The sequence below is a fragment of the Amborella trichopoda genome, chromosome 3 (assembly GCF_054954075.1).
Source record: "Amborella trichopoda isolate Santa Cruz 75 chromosome 3, AtrichopodaSantaCruz75HAP2 v2.0, whole genome shotgun sequence".
Classification (NCBI taxonomy): Eukaryota; Viridiplantae; Streptophyta; class Magnoliopsida; order Amborellales; family Amborellaceae; genus Amborella; species Amborella trichopoda.
Genome location: NC_142338.1, coordinates 2,026,654 through 2,040,250, shown reverse-complemented (window position 1 = coordinate 2,040,250; position 13,597 = coordinate 2,026,654). Strand labels below are relative to the sequence as shown.

Below are 13,597 nucleotides of genomic sequence, written 5' to 3'. Positions count from 1 at the left end.
AAGCCAACATAAGAGTTTCCGGCACCAAAATTGCATCATCGGGGAGAATTCAGAGGTGCGCCTTACTTCAATTGAAAGGTGGGCACCTTATATAAGCTGCACCAAATATACACACACATAGAGTCTAAATATTTATTGCCCTATACAGCAAAAGGATTAAAATGTTCATAACTTGGAGTAAAACAAAGTAACCACTATAGAATACATGCTAAGAAATCCCAAAATCAAATTCATTTTTTCATGATATTAGGGCCTGCCAACACCAAATACATGGAAATCACACTTCTCTAACTTTCAACAGTATTCTGCTATCATATTTTAACATTTCACACACTGAACATTACAAAAAAAATAAGCCTTCTGTGGATCAATTTTCAGGCCATGTAATTTTTTCCATACAAAAATATGATAACTCATATATGCCTAAAAAAAAAAAAAGCGAAAAAGGTAGAAATACAATAAATATGGAAAAAATAAGAAAATACTGATTAAATTTTTATTTAAATACACCAAGAATCTCAGTCATCCTTTAAGGATCTTAAATTGAGGTCTTCATCAGAGTCGACTACCTCCACATAGTCATAGTACGCATTAACCTGCAAAGTAATTGAAGAAAACAAAAAAGAAATAAGAAAAAATTTATTGCTCTATATGGACAATTTATTGTAACAAATAAAAATAAATCAGTTGGTAACAACAATAGAATTGAAAGCTAGAGTACCCAGAGTAAACCAATTATAGTACATTGCAAAGATAGATGAAGCGAAAGAAAGTCTTGGAGGCTTTGATGACAATCTATTAGATAGAAAAGAGTTTCGGGGAATATCAAAAAGGGAGATTATGGACAAGGGTTAAGATAAGTGAGATTCGTAAAACTAGAACATATGAGGGGTGTCCCTTGCACATGGATGGATTAAACCCAATTTTGATAAGAGACGATGGGGGAATCCCAAACAAGCAGGAATAGGACCTCTAATAAGCGATCAGTATGTGAATAATAATGATTTATTCAAGGAATGTAGGAGTGAGACAACAAACAAGGATGAAGTCCAGGTTTTGATACAGGGGCTTAAGCAAATTGATGAAGTGAATGAGGAAAGAAGGATGCATATTCTTATAAAAGGAGATTCATATAGTGATACAATATGGTGCAAACAAGAGAAGAGGATAATGCAAACAATAATGGCTTAAGCACATCGATGAAGTGAATGAGGAGAGAAGGACGCATATTGTTTCGAAAGGAGATTCATTGAGTAGTACAATATGGTGCAAACAAGAGAAAAGGATACCTTGTAAACTCATTCAAGTCTTTATGTGAAGGAAAAGTGGTTCAATCTAGATGTGTACAGAGAGAGTAATCAGGATGCTACCAATTGGCCAATGCAAGGGTTTTAGCTAAGGAAAATTGTTTCATGAGGGCTGGACCACATTTCTTCATATGCAGTCCAGAAAGTGTAAAGCATCCATTTTAAAGATAGATATAAGTAGGTGTTCCATCTAAAAACAATTGAAACTAACGATCTCAATGTTTTTTTACTATAATTATTATGTTTAGTTTTTAAAATTTACTTATTTTTTTATATTGATGATCTCCATGTTAGAGATTACAAGTCCTTAAAAATTAAGTCTTAAAATCTATCTCAAAAATAGATTTATTAAGAGTCCCGCATTTCTATACATGTGGGCTTGGCTGCATAGAAACCGGGTCCTTTTGCTAATTCACTGTAAATCAGTAGAGATAGATACTGTAATTCTTTCTTTGTTAATTTTCCTACTCCTTTTGTTTTCTATTTGTAATTCTTAGGCGTCCTGCATGTTAGGTAAGCAGGCAGAAGTTTCTGTAAATAAATAAATCCAAGGCACCAATTTAATTTAAAGGGCCAAACAAACTATTCTAATTGATTTAGTCTCTTGGTTTGGTGAAGGGGGAATGAAGGTGTGACCATAGTTGCTGGACCCCTGCAAGAAAGGTCACGGACCCGCTCCGGAACCTCGATCCCACAATTCCAGCTAGGGATCTAGGATGGAACACGGATCCATATATTGTGGTCATCGTTCCCAGCAGGTTTGAACCGCGGTTCTCAAGTGTATGATGAAGTGCGTATGATGCTTTCTCTATTTGGCATCTCTATTTGGCAGTGATTCATATGCACCGATTCAGGTTTGTGCCCAATGGTACTGTGAACCCATACATCATTCGCGATCCCTTAGAACTTATAGTGATTCCTTCCTCATGGAATCGCGCTTCGCTGAGACAAGGATCACCACAAGGAGCTTCCAACAATCCACGATTTTGTGGACCCGAGTCAGCTCCCACACCCGACAACTATGGGTGTGACATTATAGGCTTGTTTGGGTGTACTCGTTATGACTGATAATTAATTGTTTCAGTAAAACTTATATAATCCATTGATAATGAATTATATGTTGTTTGGCAATGTCCATTATAAAGTCATCAAAGATATACTTATAAGCAGTTTTACATACAAGTTTATTTTTAAAAAAGTTGTTTTTGCTTCATCGACGGTAATTTGAAATCACATGCTTCTCGCCAGAATAGCTAAAAATTGCTGAAACTCACTAAAAATGTAAAATTATTAATGTATATTTTACATAATACAAGGTATATGCCAAACAGCTAAAAAAATAATATCACGCAGGTTATATTAATTTTAGATATGATACGATAGTCCAAATAAAATCAATTGTCATCCAAACAGGCCTACCATATCATTTTGAAGTTTGCCATCATGAAGTTCGAGTGCATATAGCATACAAGAGCGCACTATGCACTTACTCCCTCAAGTAAATGACTTATCTTCTCAATTCAGAAGTCTGGAAAACACTTCAGAATCACCATACAAGTATAAAAGGTAATTGAAATGCTCCTAAGAGACAAATTATTAAGTATTTTACGATATTTTTGTTTTATTTTTATTTTATTTCAAAAAGTCCATTAAATTACACATGATCATGAGTGGGAATAGTTAAAAATGGATAAAATGTTAAATAGTTGATTGAATTTTGATAGATTTCCTATAAAAAAAAAAGAAGAAGATTGTTTATTCATAGACGCTTAGCTCTGATCATCCAATTTTGGAGTCTTTCTCCAATCCTAAACTTTTGGATAGGGTTCTTGAGAAGGGAGTGAATTTGGCATGACATCTTCGGAACTTCATAAGAGAATCTCATATGAAGAGAAACATACCATGGGTATTACATATAATGGGCTATCCACCATCCACTGACAATAATGGATGGTGGAGATGAACTGTATCTCTAGTTCCCCATCGCCGGGAAGCACTCAATGCCCACCACCATCATAAATGAACGATGGGTGCCTCCATGCCATATTTCACATACAATAAAAGCATGGCGTATGATATACTTCCACTATCTCCAAACTACTGGCTAGACTCATCTCGTTACAATTTGATAATGACCAAGCTACACAACCTTTTTTTTCACCACTTTGAAATACATGGCCTCCACGCCAAAACCCCAAACCCCAATGCCCCCCCCCACCCCCTAAACCCACCCCAAACAAAAAAAAAAGGATCACGCCATGTTATATGAGCTCACCAGGATCATGCCCAGGATGGCACATGCTGCCCATTAATACCATACATTACATAGGAAAGCATTCAATAAGCAACGTAAAGTTTCCTACTTAACCATCCGATGTCAACAAGAGATGACTGGGGGAAGGGTGTGTGGAGATACTATAAGAAAGTCATGTGAACCCTACTATATAAACATTCCATACCATAACCATAAAAATGTAAAAAACAGAAGAAGAAAAAAAATGTGTGCCATCCTTACCTTTGGCCTTGGCTTGACTGCTTCAAAACTGTGAAAAACTGGGGAAGCAAAATCAGGGGGTTCCAATACAATGTAAGCCCCCATGTTGTTATAGCGCTCATCTGTGGCCTGTTCAGATGTTCCAAGCATATGGTGAGTGGAAGAAAATGAAGCTGACAAGAAAATGGGAGAAATAAAGCGAATTTCTGGTTTTCGACATATAAATAATTACAATTGAGCCGTAGTTTTACATTTCACTAGGATTTTTGCATAAGGTTGTCCAACCCTGGTTAATCGAATGGTCCAAAATGGTGATGCCAAAACATAACCAATGGTGATGCCAAAAACATAACCAAAACTAGACGATCACAATTTTCAAGCTAAATGATCAGCCTGAAATCCTTAAAAAAAAAAAAAAAGTCAAAACATATTTCTTTTTTCACTTTTTAGTGTATTTCCACAAAAAATTTAACTTCTAAGCATATTCAATTCAGTTCAAGAAGGCGTAGTATCCATTTCATGAGTAATCTACCTAAGAAAGAAATGCGAAAGGATATCATCATCTAATGCACCATGGTTTTCATTGTCACAACCATCGTCCAATGAAGTGACGGACAGTGATAAAGAAATCGTCAGACCCGCAATTTGGGCTATGCCTTTCCTGAAGGATCCCATTTTTCGCTCCATCACTGTCCATTTCATTGGATGGTGATGACTCAATGGGTAATGATTTTCCACGGTCCATTGGATTAATAGCAAACTTTCCCAATAAGTAAAGTGCTGGAGGAAAACCTGAAACTGTGGATAATCCGGAGCACTGAAAAGGGTGATCAGCTTTCCTGATTCCACCTCATGATCGATTGTGTAACCCTTGTCCATCCCTGAAAACCCATGCCTTTTTTCTCTTGCATCTGGTCCTTCATGAGATCTGACAATTAACTGCACTTCAGCAACCACATAACTCTAAAATTAGCATTAATCATTTCGAAGCCTTGAATAATTTCACGCATGTACATCCACGCACGCACGAGATTGGAATAGGAACTTTTGTGATATGAATTCACTAACTAAGGCAATTTTATGCTGCAACAAAAGACCAAAAATTAAAAAGACAAGTCCATAATGAAAGAAAGAATCTAAATATGGTACCTTGTTGTATAAGAGTCAAACACCCTCAAGTGGATTATCTAGGCTAGGGTTGGGAATGGATCAGGTGGCCTGGTCAGCCTAGCACAAATGAACCAGGGCCTGGGCTACATTTTGTGGCCAGAGGGCCGAGTTGCCATGGCTCGATGGCCAGGCATGGCCTGGCCACGACAGTGCTGCCCCGACATGGCCTATGTTCCTTTTTTATTTTTTCCTTTATGTTCCTTTTTTATTTTTTCCTTTTCTTTTGAGACTTGGGCACATCCCAAACCAGGCCTAGGCCCAAAGAGCCTGGACTGGTCCAGGATGGCCATGCCATCCATATAGGGAATCAGACTGGACTCAAGCCAGGGCTGACACGGCTTGTTGCCAACCACTAAACCTTTGGCCATAAGCACAACATCATCATCATCGTGGAAGCCTTTTTCCCAACTAATTGGGATAGGCTATAGAAATCCTGGTTCGTCATTTTGCTCTATTAAGGGTCAAACCCTCAGTGAGGCTGTAAGTTCCCATATTTTTTCTCACTACTTCCAACCATATCATTTTGGGCCTACCCCTTGCTCTTTTTTAGCCTTCCACTTGAACTAACTCGTACCTCCTAATAGGTGTTGTACTAGATCTACGCCACACATGGCCAGCCCACCTAAGTCTACTCTCTCTCATCTTATCGCCTATTGGTGCCACGCCTAAATTTTCCCAAATTTATTCACTTCACTTTAAATTTTCCTAAATTTTCCCTTCTTGTCTTGCCACTCATCCATCTCAACATCCTCGTCTCCGCTAGACTCGTTCTATGGGTATATTTTTTTTTGACTGCGCAACATTATGTCTCGTAGAGCAAAGCTGGTCTCACACCTGTCCTATAGAACTTGCCTTTCAACTCCATTGGTATGCGGCAATCACATAAAATTCCGATTCAAATCTCCACTTTGCCCACCCAGCTCTAATTATATGTGTGACATCTTCCCAAATCTCTCCATTTTCTTGGATTATCGACCCAAGATATCGAAAGTGCGCTCTTTTTGGTATTTCCTGACCGTCAATCTTAACTACTTCCTCATCTCTACTCCTATTATTCTTAAACTCGCATTTCATATACTATGTCTTAGGCCATACGTACAAACTAGAACTATAAAACAAATAACCCCAGAAAGGAAATAATTTTAGGTATCCATCCAATGCAGAAAGAACGTTTAACAAGAAACCCAAGCTTTCGGATTCTTACCTTTAACTTATACTTCTTTAAGAATTGTTCAGTACAATCAGGACCCCATAGAAGACCAATTCCTCTCTCTGTATTTGGTGAGAGACCAGGGGTATTTGAAGGATCTGACCAAAGAACATCGCCTGGTATCAAGTTGGGTCCCTCCCAAGGAGGGTTAAGAACTGTGCGCCTTGCCTTGGCTAACTCCTCCAAAGAACCAAGAGCAAGAGATTTCGGTTCAGAAGAGAACAACCGTTTGTTCCTCTTCCTTCCCTTATGCTTCTTCAAAGGAGTAATAGTCATTTCTCGGAATAGACCCCCATGAGCTGTATAAACAGAGTTGGCAATGACAGAGGCCAAGGGAAGTCCCTCAAAGCACCCCAAGCATTTTCGGTACACATGTTTTCCTTGATTCCCATATTTGGTCATGACTTCTTGCTCGAAACCATATACGGATGTGCAATACTTGGATTCATGATTCCCACGTAGAAGAATGACTCGATGAGGAAGAAAAACCTGAAAAAATCAGCTCAAGGATGAGTTAGTTTGGCAGCTCATGTAAAATGAAAATCATCAATGGTAGATTGGAGCCTTAAGCAAAAATTAGCATAGTGGGGCTGTTTTTCAGCCATGAATGGCATAATGGAACATTCATAAAGGTACCATCCAAGAGCAATGAATGTATCTTTGTAACGTCCTAAGGCAATTTGTAACAATGATTGTGTCCTGCTCCGGTGGGTCATACCTCTGTTCATCACTGTCCTCTCTTCATCGAACGGTGATTACCCAAAGGACTGCCGTTTTTCTACAATCCATTGAATTATGTTTTACAATATCTTAAAAGGAATTGTGTTCCTGTTAATAGAGGCTTTGTAACTTACCAAAAGGAAGTGAATCTATATGTTTTTCTTAATCTTAAAAGGAATCATGTTCCTGTTAATAGATGCTTTGTAACATACAAAAGAAAGCGAAAATTTATATTTTTCTTGTTAGAGATTTGAGTTATAGTGCTCTGTGCAACTACAACCCTGGATCAGTTATATTAGAATGGAAAGAAATATTCTAGCTGCATAACTAACAGTTCATCAAATATCTTGCTAAAGCATTCCATAAAATGATCACTCCAACTGACACTAAAAGATGAAGCTTTTATTGTAACATAAATCCACACAAAAGCACAAGAAAACAAGAAGGAACAATGTCATGGAACAAAAGACATATAAACCATTAATTTCAGTATGGAAGAAATATTTTCAAGAAGGGAGAGGACATTGTTTTATTAAGAATCTGGCTTTCAAAAGTTCATTAAGTCGAATAAACCTAGTGAGGGAAATTTATCAAGATACCCTTAAGAGATAAACCATTCAATAATTAACCTTTTTGGAACTATTCCAACTCAAGACCATGTCTATTTTTATGGGTATTTTGAAATTAAATCAAAAGATATAGGTAAAGTGTTAAACTGTTAATCTCTTATGAATAATTTCATAAAATTCCCATTTGGTAACTCTCCATTTAGAAAATAAGTTTTGACACCCATTCGATAGGAGCTATGCAAGCAACAAAAGCACAAATATTAAATTAATCAAAGCCTTTCTTTTCCTTGGCAACCCAAACAACACTTAAATGCACCAATGAACCTATTGTGCAGGTTAAATGCACGTTTTGAAGATATGTTTAAAGAAAATACACCAAAAGGCTAAAACCAAAGAGACAAGCAATCAATCGTCAACTTCGAGTGTATATTTTCTTTTTCTTATTTTCTACTCTTATGCGTATGTTAGTCATTGTGTGGAACTATGGATTATGAAATGATATGGACTATGGAGCGTGGAGTATGGTTTATGGCGTATGGAGTATGGAGTATGGATTGTGCCTCTATTACTATTATATTTTATTTGTGTTTGTGCCAGTAGTCTATTACATTGGTTTGGAACTTTGGATTATGGGATTTTTAATATTTTATGATGTGTGAATGTGATATCATCATATACTCATATCTGTGTTAAAAGGCACAGTCTAATAGTCGTATACCCATATTCCCCTAGTCCTCTTCTTCGACCTAGGTCGCCTAGAAATTTGGGCATCTTCCTAGGCAATGGGTGGCCAGGACCACCTAGGCACCGCCAAGCATTTTTTGGAACAATGCCAAAATGTGTGAAAAGGTCCTTTGAGTCATATCTTGAAGACCTTCCAAGTTTCATCTCATTTTGAGACCATTCAGCAGGTCTACGAGGGATGCCCCCAAACCATGAGCGGTCCAGTCCAGCTTATAACAAGTATACTACCCAAGTGTTTGAATTCGATGAAATTTTGTGAGGTGGCTACCTAGACCCTAACTTGAATATTCCCTGAGCTTGGCTCCATTTAGGGTCAAATGGACATGGTTTTGCATAGACTAGAGGTTGGGCTTATGCAGCGTGCCGGTCGCCAACTATCCGAACTTCGCCGGATGTGGCATGTAAGCTGCAAAAGAACTGTGACGTTCAGCCCTACTGCTTTGTGCTAGGTTCAAAGGTGTGGATATGTTACCCCTCAGGGCTTCGTGCCAAGTTCGAGGGATTAGATGTGTTCACCCTTAGGCCTTGTGCCAAGTTGGAGGATGGATATGTGGCCACATGTGCTGATTCCAGGGCTTCGTGCCATGTCCGGGCTGACGCATCTTCGACCTTGAATTGAATGCCATGTTGGATCATGCTGATCTCTTAATGGATAAAAAACACACCCAAATACCTATCTGCTTTTAAATTCTTCTTGGAATCCATTTGCATCCAATGGTTTTTGAACCAAGACGTAAATCCATTTGTTTCCATGTTTCATTAGCAGTAATAGATTTTATATTATCACCAATAGCATCTCCCAAAAAGATGCATCTATGGATATTATAGCTTCACTATAAGTAGTTGGATCAAATCTTCGTCAGAAACGCATAGAATCCAGGTCCAAAATTAGTTTCTCTCCTGACCATTTTGCTCGTTTAATTTCTACAATTCCAGGATTAGCATGGAATTCATCATTATTAACAATACCATCATGTCTATGCTCTTCATTCCCCACTTTTAGGAAAAACATTTATAAAAGATTGTGCATAACACTTACATTTGAATCAAGGTCTAAGCATCTTAACCGACAAATGCACATTTTATAGTTTTAGGTCATAATTTGGTTCTTTGAAGGCAGATAACCTAACATAAGCTAGGTACCCCAATGCTCTAATTTATTCTTGCACCTCTCCAAGAAAAACATTAGTCTTAACATGGGAACTCTATTCAAAACACAGCATGCAGTCACAAGCATAGAATTAACCAGTTAATCGTTTCTACCAATTTACTATTTCTCTTTGCTTCCCTATCTTGTTATAAAGTGTAAGGTGCTATAACTTGATGAATAACTCTTATTTGACTCAGAAAAACCAGAGAGTGCATGTGACGTATATTCCTCACCTCTATCACTTCAAGAACTTCTATTTTCTTATTTTATTATTTCTTTACTGCTGCTTATATTTTAAAAATGTTTCTAATGCTTCAGATTTAATCTTTACCAATAAAGTAATAATCCAATGGATACTCGATGGATCATGATGTTCTTTAAGACACAAATATCACCATGAACTAAAACATAATAACTCCTAATTTTTTCATATTAAGGAAATGTTTTCTAGTGATCTTGGATTGCAAACACACTTTATGATTCTCATTATGGCCATCATCATCATCTTCTTCATCCAAGCCTTATCCCAATTATTTGGGGTCGGCTACATAAAGCATATCCCTCCATTCTTCTCTATCAAGGACCATGCCCTCAGTAAGATCAAAGTCGTCATATCTTCTCTCAGTACTTCTATCCATGTCCTTTTGGACCTTCCCCTTGCCCTTTTAGAGCCTTTCACTTAAACCAAATCGCACCCCCTAACCGGTGTTGTATTAGGCCTACGCTACACATGACCACCCACCTAAGCCTACTTTCCATCATCTAATCACCTATTAAGCCACGCCTAAGTTCCCTCGTATTTATTCATTTCTAAATTCTATCCTTTCTTGTCTTGCCACTCATCCATCTCAATATCCTCATCTCAGCTATGCTCATCCTATGGATATATTATTTCTTGACTGTCCAACATTCCATCCCATAATTATCACTATGGTCATCAACACATTTAGGTATGACACCTAAATTATAGTATCTAATCTAACATGCCATGCATTAAGAATGAACCAACCACATAAGAGGAGAATCTTCTATATTTACCACATATACAACTAAGTGGACACATTTTCCTTTCTCACTAAATTGCCATTCTTTAATAAGATTACCTTGCCATTATAAAGCCATGCTTCTTTTTAAGGATAACAGAAAAACAAGATATCAGAGCACAAGATTCCTATACACACATTGATCAAGGTCAAGATTGTTTCAAAAGTTTAAGTTCCACATTCTCAACTAAGTATTGGTTGTGGCATATTTTCCCAGGTCGAAAATTTGTTTTCCCCCTAAATTTCATCGGTCTTGATTCTTGAACATGTTCAGTTCAGTGGCTACTGAAGTGGTCCACCATCCATTGCCTCTTCCCACCACATTGGCCTCAGATACTACAACCACGCAAACAACCGGCGGAGGAGCTAGGATTTTCTATTTTGTTATTTTATTAGATGCTTCTCAGGAGCCTCGATTATTTGGTCCCTTAATTTTTTCATTTCTTGAGGGCATGGGCATTCATGTGTTTTTTGTTGCCGTAGAGAATTGAGGGCTAGAGTTGGATGTTTAATTTTGAAAAGATGAAAGTCTAGGGTTTAATAGTGAGTAGATTTTCGTATGCAAGTTAGGTTTTCAAGGTTTTTTTATATGACAAATATGTAAGTGTACTGTTGGACAAAGAAAGAGGAAGATAAAGATTTGATTTTCTTTTCTTTTCTTTTCTTTTCTTTTTTGTTAGTTCTTGTAAAAGTATCTTTTTGGGGTGGACTCCCTTGCTAGCCTGAAGATGGTCAAATCTCTCAAACTACGGAGTGGGATCTTTGCAAACCCAGAACCTTTCTTTTATTATTCAGGTTTGTTTATTTCCTTTCTCCCTCTTTCCTACAGCAACCGATAGGTGAGTATTATAAATGTGTCCTCTCAACAATGCAATTTTCCTCCTCCAATTATTAAACGACCAACTAACCTCTTTTAAGCGCATTACGCCAATTTCAATTGGTTGGTGAACTGAGAAATGGCAATTCTAAAGTTGCACATGAATCCAAATTTCGTTAGAAGAAAGCTTTTCATGGATCTCAAAATTTAAGCATCCATTCTTGCTGTAACATCCCTTCCCATCAGAGAGTAAAACAAAAACAAAAACTTTCACCTTTTATAAAAGACTCCTTCAATTTTAAATGCATTTTCATGGAGATTTTGGTTTTGGGATTTCTACGACAGGAAATTTATGTAACCTAAAGAAACCCAACCATGAAAATTGAGAGAGAGAGAGAGAGAGAGAGAGAGAGGTACCTTCCAGGCCAGCAATAGCAGGAAAGTCTCAAGCCCCCAAGCTCCTCTATCCACATAATCACCATTAAAAACAAAGTACCTCTCATTAGAAGGCGGCCCAGCATCTCTGAGCAGATAGAGGACATCATGCAATTGTCCATGAACATCACCCACAACCACAACTCTGCAATTCTCAGCATCACCCACCTCAATCTTCACACAATTGGGTTCTCCATGCAAGAGCTTGGAGGCCCCCAAAACCAAACTATCAAAGACGGAAACGGGAAGAAGAGAGGGAAGCTCATGAGGAGAGAGATTCCTAGAGGACCATTCAAAAGTGAAGGCCAAGTTCTCAATCCATCCTTGGGTCAATTCCCCATGTGCAGGCCATGAGATTGGCATTGGAACTGATGAGAGAGATTTGTTTTGTGCAGCAGGAGAAACTGAAGAAGAGGAGAGAAAATTTGAAGGTGGGTTTTGTGTAGAGAGAGAAGTCGGAGATGGGTTTTGTGCAGATAGAGGAACTGAAGGTGGGTTTTGTGCAGAGAGAGAAATTGGAGATGGGCTTTGTGCACAGAAAGAAAACGAAGGGTTTGAATCTGATGGAAGAGATGGATTTGTAGAGGGAGAAGCTGAAGGCGGGCTTTGTGAGAAGGGACAAACTGAAGGTGGGTTCCATGTAGAGAGAGAAACTGGAGATGGGTTTTGTGTAGAGAGAGAAAGGGGTGAAAGAGATGATGAAGATTCTGGTATTTCGGTGAGAGAAGGGGGTTTTTCAGTTGGGCACATCTTAATGGTGGGAGTTTTGTTTGTGCTGATAAAGTTGGCCTAAGAATTCAAACCACTCCCTCCATCGTACCTGTTGCCCTTGTGATACAGGGAAAATAGGTTTGATCATTGATGCATACATATATAGATTGGATTTTCAATTGATGAGAGAGAAAGATTTTAGCATGCGATACAGAGAGTTTCGTACTCATTGCGCAGAGAGAGAGAGAGATGAGAGGGAGGGGCTGTGAGGCAGGATTAAGGTAGAGGGCGAGAAGCGGTGTATTGAAGGAGGGAGAGAGAGAGAGGGGCGGGATTTGGGGTTCGTAAAGGAAATATCGCCTCCAGTGTTCAAGCGAGATATTAGGGTCGCAATGTGCCGAACCCGGACCCGACCTGCTGGGTTTGACGTGGACCCAGACCCATCCGGGTTTGGGTCGGGTCCACATCAATTGGGTGTTGAGAAATTTAGAAGTACTAGAGGAAAAAGTTCATATAAGGTTGGCAACCTAAAAATGTAGAATCAAGGATGCACCTCAAAAATCCGAAAATGTTGTTTTAATGTTGAAAATCTAATTGATCTTCCTGATATTGAGATGTATGAATATGAAAAAAGAAAAGATTTAAAGTCTCAAAAATAGTGCATCTTGAAACACATTATCTAGACCATGAAATTTTCAAGATTTTCATATATTGATAGATCTACTTGATTTTAATCATTTTTGGAGTTTAAAATTTTATAACTAGATATGAAAATCGATTTTGAGATGATCGTAGTAATTTTTAATACCCAAATCACATGTTATGATAAAATTTGGAGGTGCGCCTTAATTGGATTGTTTGAGGTTACAAGCTTATAAAAACCACACCCTATACAATAAGACCGTTTAACTTCGGTACAAGTAAGTTACAATTACTTATAACCAACTGATGTGAAATATGAGAGCTTGAGTGCGTCATAAAGTTCGAGAAAGTTTCATTTGAACTTTGACCTTGATCGATAGAATAAATGCAGTCAACCAATTTAACATCTAAAAGTCAACATTAATTGTGACCATTTTATATTAAAGGATTATATATAATGAGATCATTTACCTTTGGTACAAATAGGTCACAGTTATTTACAACCATTTAGGTTGGGTGTGTCACAAAGTTCGAGAAAATTTCATTAGAACTTTGAGCATGGTCAATAAAATAAATGCAGCCACC

At 37.9% G+C, this 13,597-nt stretch overlaps 1 protein-coding gene across 2 annotated transcripts; it reads right to left on the bottom strand.

Annotated features, from left to right (window-relative positions):
• Window positions 1-216: 216 nt before the first annotated feature.
• PP7 (serine/threonine phosphatase 7) lies at window positions 217-12,849 on the bottom strand. 2 transcript variants are annotated; one of them, XM_006849888.4, is made up of 5 exons: window positions 11,642-12,849; window positions 6,176-6,670; window positions 4,594-4,740; window positions 3,823-3,930; window positions 217-596 (listed from the first exon to the last, which is right to left on the bottom strand). In XM_006849888.4, the coding sequence occupies exons 1-5, from the start codon at window positions 12,407-12,409 to the stop codon at window positions 519-521; spliced, it is 1,596 nt and encodes a 531-aa protein (XP_006849951.1). In that variant the 5' UTR covers window positions 12,410-12,849; the 3' UTR covers window positions 217-518. The 2 variants fall into 2 exon arrangements, with proteins under 2 accessions (XP_006849951.1, XP_088718915.1); XM_088862789.1 differs by lacking the exon at window positions 6,176-6,670 and having other exon boundaries at window positions 11,642-12,731.
• Window positions 12,850-13,597: the final 748 nt, after the last annotated feature.